Raw genomic sequence first — 19,236 nt, forward strand, 5'->3', positions numbered from 1 at the left:
TCATGCTTTCAGACTCCTTCCATTGACTGCAGATATTTGGGAACAAATACAGAATACATATTCTTTCGTAACACACACACACACACACACACACACACACACACACACACACACACACACACACACACACACACACACCTGCAGCACCACTGCAGCGCTGTCACTGTGACCACATCATACTGTCCTAAAAGACTGTCTGTATTCAACCTTCAATATTTGCAGTTTTACATGTTTGTATTTAATCATCAAGGCAAAATGTCCGTTTCAGAAAAAACACAAGCTGTATAAACCACCACGATGTCTCGCTCACATCAAAAGCTGTGCAGTTTGTATTTATTGTAATCTAAATTTACAGTTTAAAAAAAGTCTGCCCATGTCTTTGAACCATTATGAAAGTTCACGCACAGAAAGAAAAAAAAATCAATATACATCTCATCGTATTTTACAGAGTGGGTTAAAGTATAGGCATGAAGGTGGCGTGTCAAGGCTCCAGGACTCCAGAGGTCAAACGAGAATAAATAGAAAGTGCTAGCTTCAGCAAGGAGAACTGAACGGAACGCCTCCGAGAAAGAAAAGAACCGCAGCTTCAACAGAAAAACCAGGAGACGGGACCGAGAGGGACCGACAGAACCCCATCAGCCCCGCAGTCCCACGCCACACCAGCAGAGGGGACAGCGAGCCAGGTGGCTCACTACTGCCACCCAGCGCTCACACGTGGCATTACCTGACCAACGGTCCCTGGAACCGGTCTCCAAAGCAAACCAGGCCACCTGCAGAGCAGCTCAGCTCCCTCCAGACCGGGACTCGCAGCTCTGCACGGCACTCAAACCGCCGCAACACTTCTGGGGTGGGAACTTTAAAAACAGAAGCAACAAGTCCTCAGCTCGGGATCCTTTTCTGTTCTCAAACGGGGGGTTGATAAAGGTCATGCACGCTGCAAAGAACTGCATGCAGTAGTTATGGTGACCCACTCAAGCACTTTTTATTAATTAATAGTCATGAACACACACAGCAGCTCGATGAGGCCACGCCCCCTCCACCTGTTCAACGTGGAGGTCTGCATGTCACAGGAAGCGAGGGTCTGCCGCCGCCGCCTGTAACATTTACCTGATAAAGAAAAACCTTAGGTCAACTGATTATCAACTTCATATAGATTTTATATATATATTTATATATGTCTCTGCTCTCGCTCACTCGGCTGGTTCTCATTTATTCCACTTGCTCTCATTTATTTTTCTTTACAATGTAACAAAGATGGTGACAGGCCTCAAATTACAATCACCCAAAAACAAACTCAGAAAATCGAGGGGGGGAGGGGGGACCGCTGCCGTCCGCCGTCCATCACTGACAGTAGCAGCACAGAGGACACAGTCTGCCGGCCGCCCGGACATCAAAGAGGCGGCGGCGGAGGCTCCTTCCCCGCCGAGCCGCCCTCCCGCAGCTGCAGGCTCTCCAGCGCCACGTCCAGAGGCATGATGTCCACGCAGCCCATGGCCCCGAAGTCGGCGAAGTCCCGCCGCTCGTCCTCGTCGGAGGAGGAGCTCTCCTCGCGCATGAGCGTGGCGAGCAGCAGCTCCTGCACGAACAGGCTGCGGTCGGCCCGCTCGCCCTCCAGGCTCTGCCGCTCCGCCTCCGACATCTTGGGCTCGTTCAACCTGCACCGCAGAGACGAGGACAAAGAGAGGACAGATGGCGTCCATGACTCCTCAGAGCTGGAGATTACGATGGGGTCAAAGGTCGCCACAGCTGAACCGGCAGCTCGGTGTCTGCTACTTTGAAGAAATCAGGTTTTCTAATGAGTTTGGTGGTTTGGCCGGACTGGAGCAGTCTGCGGGCCGGTTTTGGCCCGCGGGCCCTATGTTTGACCCTCCCGGTGTAAAGCGTGTCACGTGGCGAGTGCAGGAAGCAGCGTGGTGCCTGGAGAGGCGGGGCTCACCGTGCTAATAGGAACTGGGAGCTGTGGGACGAGGAGGCGGGGTGGCCGTCCCCCACCGGGGCGGCGGCGGCGGCGCTGGGCGGCGGCACGGCGGCGCCGGCGCTCCCCGGGTTGTTGCCGCGCCGCGCGGCGTGGCGGCCCGTCTCCGCCTGCTGCCGCGCCGCCTGGGCCTGCTGCCGCTCCAGCTGCAGCTGCATCTGGAGCTGCTGGAGCTGCGAGGCCGACGGCCCCGACGAGTTGATCTGGCCGCCGGCGGCGCGCCGCACGCCCGACAGCTGGGACAGCAGCTCTGCGGACGAGACGGAGACGCTCAGCCGCGAGGACGCCGCGCCGCGCCGTCCTCGCCGCGGCCCGGCCACTCACCTGCGATGGGGTCCATGGCTTCACGGTTGCTGGGGGTGTAGGCGGAGCTCTGGGAGGCGGCGGAGGACAGGCCCCCCGTGGAGCCGCTGGTAAAGTGCATGTTGGTCCGCCGTGCGCGGGGCCCGCCCAGCCCCCGGCCCGGGTGGAACATCCTGCGGACATGCCGCACGCTGCTGGACTCGTCGTTAGCGGGGAACGGTTAAGGGTCACACTGTGTGTGTGTGTGTGTGTGTGTGTGTGTGTGTGTGTGTGTGTAGACAGAAAGGATATTAAATCTCGGGGCGCTCTGTGCTCCAGGGTGAGGTGAGCTGTGAAGTCGTCGGTGACGTGGTTGGGGTCGCCCCCGGGCAAGGCAGCACAGATGGGGCAGATCTGGAGGGAGAAGCACCGACATCACCTTCAGGAAGCAGGACCCCCCCACAGCAGGAAGTGACCCCCACCGCGGCACGCCCCCCCCTCTGGACACCGCCGCAGGCCACACCGAAGCCCCTCCCCCTCCCTCAGCTGTCCGTGTGGTTCTGTCGCGGCCCGGCCGGGGTCACATGACCCGCCGCCGTCTCTGAGGAGGACGGCGAGGCAGACGAGCTGCTGGAGGACTCACCACCTCCGTGGACGTCTCGGAGTGCTCGGCCGTGACGTGGTCCTGGAGGGACGTCTCTGTGAAGCCCATCCTCCCGCAGTACGGACAGGTGAAGGACTGCGGCTGCTCCACCGAGAACGTGTCTCCTCCGTAGTACAGGTCTGCCGGGCGGAGGACAAAGAGACTGCTGGGACGGTCTGGCTGGTCAGTACCGGCGTCCCGCCGCGCCGCCGTCCTTACCGTAGTCCACCCGGGTCAGTATGCACTGCATGGGGTGCTCTGTGGTGTGTCTGGTGGTGGTGGCGCCGCTCTCGTAGCACGACGCACACAGGTCGTAGTCGTAGCAGATCAAGCACTTGAACCGCCGGCCTCTGAAGTTGCCTTTCAAACACGCGTCGCAGCTCACGCCTGCAGAGAGACAGACGGCGTGAAGCGGGACAGTCGGACCAATCCTGACACAGCGCTGGCGGTCTCCATCCCGGCCCCGGCCCCGGCCCCGGCCCAGGCCCAGGCCCAGGCCCAGGCCCAGGCCCAGGCCCAGTCCCAGGCCCCGGCCCCGGCCCCGGCCCAGGCCCCGGCCCCGGCCCCGGCCCAGGCCCCGGCCCAGGCCCCGGCCCCGGCCCCGGCCCAGGCCCCGGCCCAGGCCCCGGCCCCGGCCCAGGCCCCGGCCCCGGCCCCGGCCCAGGCCAGCAGAGCAGAGCCGGCACCGGGTCCAGACCGTTCAGTCACACTCAACGCTTCCTGAGGACTCGCAGGATGAAACTAAACAAGGACAGACAAGGACGCTGAGGACACGAGCCAGTGACGAGCAAACAGAAGGATCCGGTCAATCTGAAGCTCCGATCAGACCACCATCGTTCAGAGCAGAGCGGCGTCTGTCCGGAAACCTCCTGGAAGTGAAGCAGAGGCCGGGAGCTGCTGCTGAGGAGACCAACGTCTCTGGGACGCTTTCATGTTTTCTAACAAAATGTTAATGGACAGAACACCGAGGCAGACTGTCAACGCCAAGACTACCAGGACCAGGAGGCTCTGGACTGGGACCAGGACCAGGAGTCTCTGGACTGGGACCAGGACCAGGAGGCTCTGGACTGGGACCAGGACCAGGAGGCTCTGGACTGGGACCAGGACCAGGAGGCTCTGGACTGGGACCAGGACCAGGAGGCTCTGGACTGGGACCAGGACCAGGAGAGTCTACCAGGCTGTGACCAGCAGTCGGGCCTGACGGTCATGGAAATCAACAGAAAGCTAAAGCTAGCTTCTGACGACTGCAGGACGACATTTATTTTTCAGAGAGCCAAGTTCACACTGATCGACCCTGAGGTGACCTCAAGCAGCACATCAACAGTCAAAGGTCAAAGGTGAAGAGCAATGTGGGGGTCTTCCTCAAGGAGCAAACCAACCCTGCTCCTCTCGGGTGGGGGGGGGGGGGGGGGGGGCAGCAGTGCATATGTACAGTAGCACTGTTGCTTTTCACCCTGTTTCCATGGAGACGGACCGTGTTCAAAAAGTTTCCCGAGTGGTGAGCGAGGCCTCAGTGTCCCTCGGGACTGAACTGAATCTACTGATATGATCAAACTACAGAACGACACGGGAGCGTCTGAGTTCCCTCCATCCAGGACATCGGGTCCAAACGCAGCACCTCCAGGGCACGGCCGGCCTCGTCCGGGGCCAGCTTGTCTGACCGAGTCTCATGTCCACTCGTGGGTCACGGACGGCGTGGGACAAGGAAACGCCGACTGCAGCGTCGACAGAGGCGAAGTGGACGGACGCTCTGGCCTGCTGCTGCAGGTGGCATGATGGAGCCAGGCTCAGGATTCAGTCCGTTATCCGTCCACACCGTGACAGACACAGCGGAGACAACTGGAGCTCAGTCTGAGCCGAGCTGGACCAAACTTTGGACCCATTAAAGAACCATGCTAAAGGTGACCACATGCCTCCGCTGGCCTTTGAGCCAGGACAACACCAGTCAAGGAAGCCAGCACACAATCACACAGGTGCATTATGGGACACCTTGGTAGCCTCCGAACAAACACCTGGCTGGTAAAAACACTGACGAGTACAACTCTGACTCTTTAGCTTGCTGTGGTTTGACTGTCTGAGGAACAGAAAACCCAGAGTGTTCTGGAGCCATGCTAGCAGCTTCAGCACGCTGGCAAAGGAAAGCGAGAACACCGTGAAGAAGAAGCTTTCTGCGACCATGACTGCTGGTTAAATCAGTCTCCAGTTCCTGGTGAAACTCTGAACTCCTGGCCCAGCTGGATGAGGGAGCTGAGGCCCTGCTCTACTGGAGCCAGGCCTTCAAACCAAGGCCCAGAGCTCGTCTTGTGTTCCGCTGGTTGCTCGACGCCACAGTGGAGCTCCAGCCGCTGGAAACAACTCTCAGAGAAGTAAACGGGTTCATAACGTGTCTGCTGGTTCAGCCGACCGAGGCTCAGCTGGTGGAGCAAACGGACGGCCTTCCAAGGTACGTGTCGATTAGGAAACCTGTTCGCCGGCGAGCAGGTGGGAGAGAGTTAGAGCAGGACACCCGATGGCGTGGACTGAGCTCCTCTTTGGCAACTTCTCAGGAAATTAAAAGGAACAAACACCTTTCAAAACAAAAACCTCAGAGCAGTTATTTACAGTGAGAGCGCCACATGATGAGCTCAGCTGGGTTATCTCCTCTGGACTAACCTAAACCTGCTAGTTAAACCTGTCACTCAGTTTTACAGCCAGTTCCATCTAGAGTTGGCTGGACTGGTAAAATACAGCCTTTAAAGTTTAATTTTATGTTTTATTTAACTTTAATTTTGTTGTGAAGCAAAGTATACATGATGAAAATGTCTACATTTTACAATCACTCTAGAAATTACATACAATCTCAACAAAAAGCCACTTTTAATACATAATGATAACAGAGGCCTTATGTTGAACACCCCTTAAGAATAGAAGTAAAACTAGCCTAGAAGTTGAAAATGGGATTGAATCGTTACATCCCCACTGCCCCCCGCACCTGGGGGCTAAAGTGGATTTATTAATCCAAGCAGATCAATAAAATAAGACCAGCTGAGGGACTCCGCTGCCGGGGGAGGGTCGGTCCTGGACCAGCGGTCTGAAGCGGTGTCCTCTGGACAGTCTGCCTGCGTGTTTCTATGATGAAACACGGTGAGGAGGAAGTTGGTTACGATCCCAGCACACCTTGCTACCTCCTGAAGGGGTTAAAGGGGACGACACCCGGCTGGCCTGCTCGCCGTACCCAGGCCAGAATGACCCTGGGGGGGCCGGCTGAGCTGGAGGGCTGGTCTGAACAGGGTCACCGAGGGTCCGGCAGACAGGCCTCGCACTTGGAGTCTTCTTCTTGATGACAGTGCATTAGCTAACACCACTGGGCTGGACGGGACAGTGTGGCGCTAACTTCTCCAGCTGCGGGCTCTGATACCGCTAACACCCCCGACAGCGGGCAGCAGGCAGTACGGGACACCCGGGGGGCACCCGGGGGACACCGGGGAGGGAAATGACAGCGGGTATGGATGCCACAGCATGACAGACCAAGTCCAGACTACTTAGAATACCTGGCTCCAGTCCTGATTAGCTCGCAGGCTAACGTGAAGCCAACGCAGTTCCTAGCAACGGCTAGCGGCTAACGCTCGGATCAACGCGAAGCCGCGGAGCGCGAGGGTTGACTGACACCGCCCGAGACATGTGTGGCGACAGCTTCCAGAGCCGTCAGGGGACGAGCCCGGGGCAGAGCCTGGAGCAGCCTCCCCCGTGACCCGGAGCAGCGGCTAGCCGGCGCTAGCCGCGCAGCTAGCCGCTCGGCTAGCCGCCGAGCTGTTTATCCACTCACCCTCATGTCGGGACATCCTACAAACAGCGGCACAGCCCCGCCTCGGGCTCCCCAGCGCGCTCGACGGGCAGCGGTGCCGATTCCTGTGCGCTGGAGCGAGAAAAGCCTCCACCAACGAGTGTTTTTCCAGCAAAGATGGATCCTACAGCAGCCCCAGCTTACAGTTTATTCTGTTTCCCCTCCCAGTGTCACTTATGGCCCAGTGCTGCGGGGGGCCAGCAGAGGGCGCTGTGGTCGAGTACTGATAGTGACCAGCAGAGGGCGCCGTGGCCCCAGTGCTGTCACATTATGTCTATGCTGCGGCGGGCCAGCAGAGGGCGCTGTGGTCGAGTACTGGTAGTGACCAGCAGAGGGCGCCGTGGCCCCAGTGCTGTCAGTCATAGAAATATCAGTGCAGCGGGGGGCCAGCAGAGGGCGCTGTGCTCTCAGAGGTCAGTCCAGGCTTTACGTCTTGGATTAAACTAAGTGGAATATTTGTGTGTGGGTTGAGGACGCGGCTGCCGCAGTGTCCCTCCACACTTCTGCTGCTAAGGAACTTCCAGCAGGATTACTATTGCAACAACACATCATCAGTAGGGTAAAACTAACCTGTCTCATGACGGTCTAACCCAGCTCACGTTCCCTATTAGTGGGTGAACAATCCAACGCTTGGTGAATTCTGCCCTATTTTTAATAGTGAACTGCTCACACTTGCAGATAGTCCCTGTTTACTCATACTGCAGTGGGAATTGTTTTGTGTGAGCTTCAATAAATACTTGAAGTATAAATGATAAATTACTTATTTAGGACTCATTGCTTAGGGTTTTCTGTCATGACGTTTATTTACTCCCTGCTTTGCGTGTTAAGATGAGTTAATCTGTCCATGTTTTACATGTATAGAGAACAAAAACGTTGCTATGTGTTGGACTGCATAATATCACAGATATAATGAAATAAAGAGTGAATAGTTGCAATAGAAATGTGACAGTGGAGAGGACCCCAGGCCGTACATAAGTGTATCTGCAGAGCTGAGCTCCTGGAAGCTCGGCCTCCAGCCTGGAACAGGAAGAGTCACCAGATAGCAGGACTGCAGACTGGCTCAGCCGGCTCTCTGTGGACGGGGAGCAGGCGAGGAGCTGCACACGGTAAACACACCGACAGGACTGACACCAGACATACATGAGGGCCGGGAAAATAAGTGGAGTCACACCAGTGTCAGTTCATTTTTTTTCTATATTAGTTTAACAGTAATCCTCCAAGCCACTGAATAGTGCTGTTTTTAGTGTTTCCTGTATTTTAAGAGGACATGAGGATGAAACAGCTGGGTTTAAGAAAACTACATTTTTTACAGTATTATTTTGCTTCTTTTATACAAAGTCAAAGCAACTGTTAAAAAAAAGTTGAAAGGTTAAAAGAATGAATGTGATTTGCATGTTTTGGGGGATACGGCTCCTGGTTTTCACATGGCCCGGTGTTACAGACAGCTGAGAAACAACGATCATCGCAATCAAAGGATCACAGCTTCAGCTGAATCGGCACCCTAAACTTGGAATGAGGGAGGAAGTGTATCGCCCCGGCCCTGATAAACACAGAGACGGAGTGAAGGGTCTAAGGTTCCTCTCAGAAGTTAGCTTCCTGAGAGGGACTGGTGTGTTTCAGTAAGCGCCTCCTGCACGTTCAGCCAGCATTCGTTATTTCACTGTGATTCCAGTTGCTCCAGTTGAGCTGACACGTTTTGATGGACAGTAAATGTGTTTAATGTGTGAGAGGTGGAGGTTGGAGGGCTGGTGGGGCTTCTGCCAGTGAACCCCAGGGAAGCCTGCTGCCACTGGGTATTCCTGAATGGATAATGCAGGTCTCAGCTGAGTCTGGGTGTTCAGGAAAGCTCCATAACCGAAGCATCAGTACTGGTAGTGTGCCTGGGGGGTTAACAGACTTCTCTAGCTTCAGATCAGAAGAACGACGCAGCAGGAGGAACACACTCATCTGTGTTTGTAAAAAGTCTTTATTTCGACATAAGATTCAGTTCATTTCTGTGCTGAGGACAAACCAGTGCATTACAGTGAAGACTTCACAGCAGGGTGGAGGCCGGGCCTCTGGACACACACCCTGTGCTTCATGTGGAGAGCAGGAGCGTCAGGACAGCTGCCTCGCCCGTCTTCCCGCCTCTGAACTCACAACCAGGAGAGCAACAGTCAGGAGAGAGGCAGAAAAACATCCAATAAGCAAGAAGAACCTCCTGGAACATCCCGCTGCGTGTCGCTGTGCAGCTGTCAGGAGGAAACCAGGCGAGCGCCTGAATGCAGGACGTCCTGTGAGCCACTCGTACACTCATACTGGTGAAGTGACGCACTTACAGCCGGACTTCTAATGTCGTTTTTAAAATAAAGATATTCTTTGGTGCTTTTTTTAACACAGTCACTCAGAACACAATCATTCAGCAGGCAACTCTCAGTCGAACAAAGACAAACTCCTGGATTCAAGCGCTCGTCTGTCTGCTTCAGTCCAGAACAGTTTACTTTGGATTGTCATTAAAATATAGCAATATGTACAATATCTGCATCAGCTGTGGAGCCATTCATGATACCAGCAGCACCTGAGCAACACTGAGCACCTTAAATAAAACACACCTATGTACATTCTTAAGCTTTACATTTGTGAGCATTATATTTACAGTACAATCAAAACTTTGGAGTGTGAAGGTGCAGAATTCTGGATTCTCAAACATCTAACATCAGTTCTGCACTTTTTGGAACTTACGAATGTGCCTTGTTATTTTGTGAAAGATTCACCAGGAAAAACACAACGCTGAAGGTAAAATGCTGAATACAGTGTTTCACAGAGCGCCGGCTTGAGGCCGGTTCACACCACAACCGTCCGGCTGGAGGAGCAGAACTTCCGGCGTGTTCCGGGGTCTGCTGACTCCACCGCGGTGCTGGGAGACACGGAAAACACAGCGACGCACAGTCCGTCGTCATGGAAACGGAGCAAACACAATGCTTAGAAAACACTCGGAATCTGGGAACTGGGGAAACGGGGAAAAATGGAACTTCCTGGAATCTGCAGTGTGTGTGTGTGTGTGTGTGTGTGTGTGTGTGTGTGTGTGTGTGTGTGTGTGTGTGTGTGTGTGTGTGTGTGTGTGGTTTCATGACTGAAACAACCCAACAGCATCAACTAGTGGAGCAACATGAAAACTACATGTTGTTCAGTGTTTCTGCTGTTTCTGTGTAAACATGAATCTTTTTTCGACCCAGTGGCCCGGCGTCTCCGGCGTCTCCGACGTCTCCGGTGTCTCCGGCGTCTCCGGTGTCTCCGGCGTCTCCGGTGTCTCCGACGTCTCCGACGTCCCCGGTGTCTCCGACGTCTCCGACGTCCCTGACGTCTCCGGCGTCTCCGACGTCTCCGGTGTCTCCGACGTCTCCGGTGTCTCCGACGTCTCTGGTGTCTCCGACGTCTCGGACGTCTCCGGTGTCTCCGGTGTCTCCGGCGTCTCCGGTGGAACGTTGTGGTGTGAACAGGCCTGAGGCCGCCGGAGAGCCCTGTCAGCGTGAGGAGCTGACGGACTGCGGCGGTTGCAGGTGTTCCTGAGTTGTCGCTGTGGCTGAGGGCTGTGATGGAGCTGAGCGGCGGCTTCCTCCTCCTCTGGTTCCTCGGGTCCATGCCCACTGTGGATCCATCAGGAAGAGGCTGCTGCAGAACCAGTAGCATTTGCAGATACTTCAGGTAGGAGCTGAGCGGCGAGCGTCCTGGTGCCGGACGGGACGGCGTCTGGACGGCGTCTGGACGGCCCGGTGCTCCGACACAGCGCCCAGCAGTCAGGAAGTATTTGCAAACATTACGTGGTTTGTGCGGCGCAGGAAGCAGCGCTGTCCTGCTGACAATGAGGTGTCTCACGATGGCTCTTATGGTCTCTTCTCAGTCTGTCCGTGTCTTCACGTGACCCCGTGGTTTCTACTCGCAGGTCTCAGTTCGGCATGTCGTCCTTTGAGTAGTCTCTGGATTTCCTCTTGAAGAAGCCCAGCTGGAAGAGCAGAAGACCGGGTTAAACATGGCGACCAGCAGAGACTGGATAGGACAGTCTGGAGGTCACATGCATCAGTCTCAACTGAAAAGGAGCAGTAATTGTTTTTTGTGAAGATATTCACATTTTTCTCACGTATAACTCCGCACCACAACAAAGAAAAACCTAAAAGTTTGAACTGAAAAGCTCTGTCTTCCTGGTCCGGCCCACTCAGGATGACGCTGGACTGCTTCAAACGGTTCTTTACAGAGTGAACTACTGGCAGGACGTGTCGGGCCTTCCTACCCTCCAGAGGATGAAGATGACCAGCGCCAAGATGAGCAGTCCTATCAGGATGCTGATGATGATGATCCAGATGGGGATTCCTCCCACCGTCTCTTTGGACACCTGGATCTTCACCTGGTCGACAGAAACACTTGTGATTACAGCACAGAAGAACCTGAATGAAATAAATCCTCACCAGTTGACACAAACACAACAAGTGCTGCTTTGACTGGAAGCTCGTTAAAATAAGATTGTATCATCAGTCAAGGCAATAACTGCTTAATGTGAGCACAAGGTGTCGTCATGAGTTCACTTCTGTACCATAGCATGTAAAATGGTTTGCTGCGTTGCGTTGTGTTGTACTGTGGGAAGTTGTTGGGTGTCCTTTAAGGTTGTGTTACGTTGCAGTTACGTTATAGTGTTATGTTATGTAATGTAATGCAGTGTTATGTAACAATGTGAGCTGAACAAGGTCAGAGGTCATGGCTGATGTTGCAATATGTAATTATGCACTTGTGATATTTTTAACCATCAGTACTAAATGAAGACAGTACTAAACTGTTTCAGCTGCTGGTCTTAATAAGACAAGTCTGCTACTACTAATAATGAAAACACCAATAGTTACAGTATGTATAATATATCAGACATGCTGTTGTACATTAGCACTTGATAAAATAAAGAAGTGATGTTAGATTCATGCATGTGGTCGTGAAGTGACCTACACTTCTGGTGGTGTCGCTGCTGCTCAGCTCAAACAGGTGGGACCTCTGGATCTGCAGGGTGGCGTTCACCATCATGTGCAGACTGGAGAACTCCCCCTGCAGGACACGCCTCCTGTAAATGCTGCTTCTGTGCCGTCCGCTCAGATTCAACGCACCGTCTCATCGACACATACCCTGATGAAGGTGGGCTTCCACACTCTGAAGGTGATGTTGACCTGAGCGGCGGCGGCCTCGGGGACGGAGCACAAAAAGGTGTCGCAGTCTGACTCTTCACAGCGCTGCAGGGAGAACGAGCACAGGCAGGAGAGAGAGAGAGAGAGAGAGAGAGAGCACAGAGGCTTCAGGAAGGGCTGCAGAGAAGACACGCTATGTGACTACTGGACGCTTCGTTCGGAGGGAATTCTTCTTGAGTTATGACAGGTTATGTTGAGCTGTGCATGGACATGCTTTGCTCTGTCGCCAAATGTTATGTTGTGCAGGACATAACATGATGCTGTGCATCAGTTCTTATGCTCTGTTCGCTTTTGCTCTGGAGGGTTCAGTTATTACAGGTTATGTAATAAATCAGGCGCCACCCTCCGCAGGTGACTAATGACTCCAGTGCAGAAAAGCTGTAATTCCAGGGAAATTCCAGCAGGGGGCGATGATGTTGGTCAGACTGAGTTGTTCACAGTGTAAATAAACACACAAAGCTCCTGGCTCCAGAACAGGTTTTGGTCTCTGTCTCTAGGTTCTTCTGGACCAGACTCCCACTTTCATATCAGTCGTCTGTTGATTTGATTTTACGAGTTAAAGTTTAGCATAAATCAGCCAATCACAGCTCCTCCTCCGTCCACGTGATGCGGTCATGTGACAGGCTGGACCAATCACATTACATCTGGTTTACAATGTTCAGTCTGGAGACGACCTGCTGGAAGCTTCAGAACGCTGTGGGGGACGCCGCGTTAGCTCCGCCCACCTTTATATACAGCCAATGAGAACGCTGTGGGGGACGCCGCGTTAGCTCCGCCCACCTTTATATACAGCCAATGAGAACGCTGTGGGGGACGCCGCGTTAGCTCCGCCCACCTTTATATACAGCCAATGGTTGTAATGTTGTGGCATGCCATATTATTTTCCTTGGGCAATGCTGTACAATACTTGACGTCTGTTCTGAGTTGATTCTTGTGTGTAGTTGTGTTGTGCTGTGTTGTAATAATGTCATGTGATATTATGGGATGGCAATCCTTGGTTTTATGTTGTGTTAGATCATGTTCTGTTCTGAAGATGCAGAACATCACAGACTGTTTCTGTTCCTGTTATGTTATATGTATGATGCTGTGAATGGTCGTGCTTGATGCTCAGCTACATGTCCTGTAATGTTGTATTTTGTTGCCGATCGGGGAAAAGAGCGTGATGACCAAGTCAGCTCACCACGAGGAAGGTGCTGAGAGACTCTTTCTTGGGTTCAGGCTTCACCACCTCTGGGTTTATGTTGTCAGGGTTCGTCCTCACGTTACATTTAACCTGCGGAGGAGAAACGGCCGGTGATGGAGGCGTCTGCTTGGACCGCGCCGCCGCCGTGTGTGTGTGTGTGTGTGTGGACGCCCACCTGCGGGCTGGTGGCGATGCCAGTCAGGTACAGCAGCCTGTTGTTCAGCGGGGACAGACGGGGGTAGGTCACCATGAGGCTGAGGGGCGGCATCAATATGTCGCCCGACTTCTCCAGCTGGCCTCAGAAAGCAGAGCCACACCGGTTAGGGCCGGCTCGCCGCGCCCCGGCGGGACGCCACGGGCGGCGCCCATCCTGAACCTTACCGTGTAGCTGATGTTGACCTCCTCCCCGATCAGCCTGCTGTCATTGAACACGCTGGCGTACTGCTCGCCCTCCTTCACCACGATGTGCTCGTCCAGATTCGCCCTGGAGGACGGGAACGGTCCGTTACTGAACACACACCTTCATGAGGTTTCAGTCTGGTCTTCCTCCAGCATCCAAGGCTCCTGGACAGCCGTTTCAAACACCTCTCTGAGGCTTTAAACACAGTGGTTACACCATGCTGTGTTATAACATGCTATGCTAGGTTATAATAGGCTATGCTAGATTATGCTGTGTGATAATAGGCTATGCTAGGTTATAATAGGCTATGCTAGATTATGCTGTGTGATAATAGGCTATGCTAGGTTATGCTATGTCTAATGTGCCATGCCAGGTTATGTCATAACATGCTATGCTAGGTTATGCTACGTTATAATAGGCTATGCAATGTTATGTTATGTTATAATATGCGATGTAATGTTATGATACAGTGTGAACAGTTGCAGGTTATATCCTTGACTGTTATATTATGGTATGGTAAGTTATGGTAAGCTGATTAAAGCTAGGATTGTAATGTTATGTCAGTGTTGTAGCTCATGCTGTGGGATGTTAATGTGTCTGATGTTAATCTACAGTGTTATGTTGTTCAAGGTGATTAAGTGTTAAGTTTTGGTATGTTATGCAGTTATATGATGAATGTTAAGATGTGTTCCACCAGGTAACGTTATACTATGCTGTACAGAGTCATAGGTTATATTTCGTTATGTTATGGTCGGTGTACCATATCATACAATCTGAGGCTATGATGTGACGTTAAAAATGATGCATGAACTGGTGAACACTCGGTGAAGAATTATTGTCCTTCAGGAATATTTCCACGCTCTTACACTCTGAAGATGAGTCCAGCCTCATATTTCACTGGAATGGAGATCTGGAGATAGTTGTCATGCAGAGTCCTGGCTAACTCTTCACTGTCACTGCGGGAAAAAACAATGATGCAGAGGGTGTCACCAAAGGTCAGAGGTCAGAGATTGTATTAGTCATATTCACTGTGCTTTTCCATACAGAAGAGAACGTCACTTTGCTCCTGGATCAGTCCCTTCAGGCCCTGTTAGGACAGGACTCTGGCCTCTTTTGCACCTCAGTATCAAAGCGGTGATTTCTGCTGAACTCTGTCTCACCTGGTTGCCGTCACATTGATCTGAATGTCCTTCTGAATGTGTCTGGGATTCACCTCGAACCTCATTTTGAAGTTTTCCTGTTGATATTAAATCATGAATCAGCGTTGACCAGCAGCAGGATCTGGCGAACAGAGCTGTCAGTGGAACCGACCTCCACATTGTTTCCCAGGAACGGATATCCGACGGGACACTCCACTCTGGTGTGGTTCAGCGAGCACGCCATCTCCGGCTGTTCGGGACAGACAAAGCTTCGTCACACGTGTCCGGCGTGCAGGCGCCGGGCTGCAGGGGGCGCGGCAGCAGCCTCACCTCCACTTTGACGTAGTTGATGTTGGGCGTGAAGCTGACGATGACTTTGGTGTTGTAGGCGTTGTCCTTGCTGTTCCTGACGTTGATGTTCAAGTCCAGCTTGTCTTTTTTGTTCACCTTGATCAACATGCTGGAGAAATGAAGACAAGCTGACTGAGACTGACACATCCCACCAGCAGGGGGCAGTCATGATCCTGAGGCCGAAGAATCAAGACTCTCAGCTCATGTTTAATTTGATTTTTCATCTGAGGAAACATTACCTTCTGTTAGAAAAGTCATTTCCAGTATTGATCAAGTGCATTAATGCTAAACAAAACGTTTTCACTGAAATGCCGTTTCAGGAAGAAACACCTGACTGCAGTAACAGGACTGTCTGAGGCTTGAGCTCCACGTATTAGAGTCAGAGGTGAGAATTGGAGGGAATCTCTCAGTTTCAGAAGTGGGAGCACGTCTGGACGTTTGAGTGTTTCCTCTACTGTCTTGCAGTTACAGGCCAGAAGGTTTATTCCTAGAGAACGCTGCTGTGCTGACGGACAGAGAGAAGCAGCTCTTCACACCTTCACACATCAACGGCCGCTGAGTTTTAAACTGAATTAAGGAGAACTCAGACTTTCCCTCATCTCTCGCCGGTAACGAAGCCTCGTGCTGTAGCCTCTGGACCCCTTCACTGCTGACTGCACTCACCTCTTCACGCTGGGCTCTGCTCTGATCCGCAGGTCAGCGATGCACTTCTCATCACTCCCACAGTCAACCAGAGGAATCTGCACGGCGCAAGCAGAAACACCTTAGCAGCGTCCAGGTCCAGACCAGAGTCTGATCCAGAGGCTGAGAGCGTTCAGGAGCCTCGTACCGGACTGGGAACGCACCGCCATCAGAACCTGTAACTTCAATTTCAACTGGAACGAGGTGTTTGAGTGTGTGCAGAGTACACGTGATGAAAACATCTATATTTTTGTGAAAAACAAACAATTCGGATCAGACTTTACACATGGAGCACCTGGCTGGAACGAGCTCCAGCTCAGAGGAGCGTGTCTTCACCGTGGTGCTGCAGTGTTTCTGAAGGACAGTCAGCAGCCTTCCTGCAGGACGCACCACCAGAGGGGGGCAGAGCCTCAGCTTGAGCACCGGCGCCATCATTCCACCACCTGTCAGTCAGTCCGTCCCTCCAGGCAGTGGTACGCCGTGGCCAGAGGGATTTGAGACTAAAGCTCCATCATAAAGATTAGAGTTACTGCAGGGACGCTTCCTGTGGCTCGCTTTGTTAAAGATGAACTGAGGCTGAGCTGAGATCTGATCAATCACTCAGAGTTAGAAACACTTGCGTGAGATCAGGTTTAAGTCCTGGAGCTCAGCACCGTCAGCTCAGAGGGTCTGAGGTGGAGTTCACATGTCTGGCTGTAAAAGCGGTGTTATATATCTGACCTGAGCTAACGGGGTCAGCAGGGAGACAGGTGAATGCCCGCATCAGCCTCAAGGCCATGCTGTCAGGGGGCGCTTGGAAAAACACCCAGAATGCAACAGCTGGAGGATTTTATTCCAACACTTCAGTGTGTTTGTCATTCTGAAAATACAGACTTTAAAAAAAAATCTTCCAATTCTGCGACACAAGAAAGAAAAACTTTAAAGCTCGAGTGTAGAGGTTCTGGCGTCACGTCCGGCCAGAGGATGACACTGGCTGTGTGAGCGGAGCTAAAAATGTCTTTGACACCTTTGCTAGAGATATTTAACGGTGTGAAAGCAGCAGGTACGACGGAGAATGCTTACAACCTCTAAAATGAGCTGTTTGAGTCTTGACCAAGAAGAGGCGGGGGTGGAGGAGTGGTTAGCATTCAAAAGACCCACATGGGCTTTCTGACCAGGTTCTCTGGGGTGAGTTTGCAGGTCCTCTGGGTTTTTCTTCAGTCATTCTGGCTTCCTCCAGTGATGGAGGTCAATCAGGAACTCCAGACTGGCTTCAGACGACCTTCACTTGCTTTGGCTTTTGGATGATCCCCCCTCTGACCGTCTCTCCTGACTGTCCCTCCTGAGCGTCCCCCCTCTGAGCGTCCCTCTGTCTGAGACCGGGATGTGGCGCTCGGCTCAGCGTTGGGGGGACTTCCTGTCCCTGTGCCGTCCCTCCTCTTCCTGTCAGTACCAATGGGAGGGCCGGTCCTCGCCAGGCTCGGCAGTCGGAGAGCGTCGGAGCGGAGGCGGCGTGACGAGGAGGCTGCTCAGGACCGGGCCGGGACGTTCATTCCCCACACTCTGAAACCCAGCCCGGTCTGGAAGCAGTGATCTGGAGGGCCTCCTGCTGCAAGAGAGTGTGTGTGGGAGTGTGTGAGCTGGTCCCGGCGCCGGGCTGAAACATTAATGCAGGCTGAAGGACGGCGGTCAGCTGCTGCTCATGCTAATGTAGCGGAGCGGCAGCTTGGCTCTGGACCAGAGCAGAAAGCTCAGAACCCTGACCCTCCTCCAGGCCCTGACCAGGCCTCTGCGACCCGGGAGGCACCTGAAGCCATCCGGCGAGGATTCACTGAAATACAAAGTAACCTCAGGACACAGAGGAGACGGAGTAGTTTCACCTCCCTGGTGACACCTGGTTGCCGTAGTAACGACACATGATTCACTGAAAGACTCTGAAAGGTGAACTCACCGTCTTGTTGATGGATCTCGGGAGGCTTTCATCCAGAACTGGACCTTCATCCTCATCCGCCTTTGTAAACTGCAGAGACACCATGAGGGGGTCCCTGAAGTCCAGCCGAGCCTGTGGGGGGTAGAGGACTGGGTTACTCACTTCTGTCCTTCAGTCCTTCTGACTGCTGTCTACTGAGCATGTGCAGAACCGCTGTCCTCCCCGGCCCTGCTGAACATGAGCAGTGGCAGCGTTCACATGTTAAATCTAGTCTGGGTGAAGGGAGAGGGACCCGGTGCTCCTACTGATCTACGTTTCAAGCAAAGTGAAGACAAACACTGAGTCCTGATTCCTCTGGGACCTGAAACCAGTCCTGACGGTTCAAACAGCTGCTGAGGGTCCAGTCCAGCTCTCTGGGTCCAGCACAGATAAGCCTGGTTCTGTGTGTCTGCTCTAAATCTCCCGACCCCTGTGAACCTCTGAGAAGTGTCTGCCCAGACCGGCACATGAGAACACAGCAGATATTCATGCTCAGCTCGCACAACAACAGCTGCTCCCGCCGATCAGACCCTCCTCCGGCCTCAGGGCGGGCAACCACAGAACCACGGCCTGGGACAGAGCCGCTGCCCGGGTCTGGAGTACTCACCGACATCATGAAGGTTTGGTTCACGCACTTCCTCTCTCGGTCTTTCATGAAGAAGGTCTTGGCAATCTTGGGCTCGCTTTTATCGTCTGTGCCGATGAAGGAAGCTCGAGCTTTGGCTCGCAGGACGTCCAGAGTCAGAGTGTAGTGGATACCTGGAGGAAGAAACGCTCAGGTGAGAGGCCACAGACTTCCAGCCGCCGCTAATCCGGAAAGTCAACCACGACTGCCGTCAAAGCCCCGAGAAGGGCGGGTCTAGTCTGAGACTCCGAACCGATCCGCAGCCTGAGCCTGTTCTGGGGTTCGGTGCTCAGCTGCAGGTTCCAGTGTGTTACATCCTCATAAAGAACAGCAGACTGGTTCACCCTGGTCCTGAAGGGTCCCCGTCCTGATTCAGACCTACTGCCACACACCTGACTCATGACGGCCCCTTCATGGGCTTTCTAATGAGCATGGAGATGAAGGGGAGCGTTTACAACATAGGGAGCGTGGGCCACAAAAGGCCCATAAGAAGCTTCATTCTGGACAAACCGCCAAGCAAGTTGTAGAAAATGTCTGACGTTTGTGTCTAACTAGCATCAGCCTCAAAGCCATGCTGTCAGGGGGAGCTTGGAAAAACACCCAGAATGCAACAGCTGGAGGAGAAGCTTTATGACATCATGTTGAGACCAAAGTTATTTTTGCTGGTAATCGTTTGGTTTTTGTGAAAATAGCAACCTTTTCATTAGATATACTCTGCCCCACAACAACGACCGTTTTCAGTTTAAAGGTTATTATGGCTCTATTTCCAGGTCCGGCCTGCTCCAGACGGAATCTGGTCCCTGAACTCTCGTCTGTGTTTGACATCTTTGATTTAGAGGAATTTAAAAGAATTTGATGATTTTGATTAAAGCCACTTCACAAGAGATCTAAAGTGCACTGGAAATTCTAAAACTACATGTAGAACATAATTTATATTACTTTAATTGATATGGAGTAATTATCTGAAGTTTATTTGACTTGGAAT

At 52.9% G+C, this 19,236-nt stretch overlaps 2 protein-coding genes across 3 annotated transcripts in view; both read right to left on the reverse strand.

Annotated features, from left to right (window-relative positions):
• Window positions 1–440: 440 nt before the first annotated feature.
• Window positions 441–6,909, reverse strand: kcmf1 (potassium channel modulatory factor 1). Its single transcript, XM_030084886.1, has 7 exons — window positions 6,706–6,909; window positions 3,120–3,287; window positions 2,901–3,040; window positions 2,570–2,671; window positions 2,300–2,483; window positions 1,937–2,225; window positions 441–1,655 (listed from the first exon to the last, which is right to left on the reverse strand). The coding sequence occupies exons 1-7, from the start codon at window positions 6,719–6,721 to the stop codon at window positions 1,391–1,393; spliced, it is 1,164 nt and encodes a 387-aa protein (XP_029940746.1). The 5' UTR covers window positions 6,722–6,909; the 3' UTR covers window positions 441–1,390.
• Window positions 6,910–8,697: 1,788 nt separating this feature from the next.
• The window catches only part of itga1 (integrin, alpha 1), a 34,199-nt gene continuing 23,660 nt past the window's right edge, over window positions 8,698–19,236 (reverse strand). For both annotated transcript variants that reach the window (XM_030084893.1, XM_030084894.1), the window contains 14 exons: window positions 18,234–18,385; window positions 17,609–17,719; window positions 15,661–15,737; window positions 14,977–15,106; window positions 14,819–14,896; window positions 14,668–14,744; window positions 14,374–14,463; window positions 13,489–13,591; window positions 13,283–13,399; window positions 13,105–13,197; window positions 11,865–11,969; window positions 11,692–11,787; window positions 10,991–11,104; window positions 8,698–10,705 (listed from right to left, as the gene is read on the reverse strand). In XM_030084893.1, the coding sequence (XP_029940753.1) occupies window positions 10,649–10,705; window positions 10,991–11,104; window positions 11,692–11,787; window positions 11,865–11,969; window positions 13,105–13,197; window positions 13,283–13,399; window positions 13,489–13,591; window positions 14,374–14,463; window positions 14,668–14,744; window positions 14,819–14,896; window positions 14,977–15,106; window positions 15,661–15,737; window positions 17,609–17,719; window positions 18,234–18,385 (1,400 nt within the window). In that variant the 3' untranslated portion in view covers window positions 8,698–10,648. The remainder of the gene's footprint in view (window positions 10,706–10,990; window positions 11,105–11,691; window positions 11,788–11,864; window positions 11,970–13,104; window positions 13,198–13,282; window positions 13,400–13,488; window positions 13,592–14,373; window positions 14,464–14,667; window positions 14,745–14,818; window positions 14,897–14,976; window positions 15,107–15,660; window positions 15,738–17,608; window positions 17,720–18,233; window positions 18,386–19,236) is intronic.

This window comes from Salarias fasciatus (genome assembly GCF_902148845.1).
Source record: "Salarias fasciatus chromosome 7 unlocalized genomic scaffold, fSalaFa1.1 super_scaffold_4, whole genome shotgun sequence".
Classification (NCBI taxonomy): domain Eukaryota; kingdom Metazoa; phylum Chordata; class Actinopteri; order Blenniiformes; family Blenniidae; genus Salarias; species Salarias fasciatus.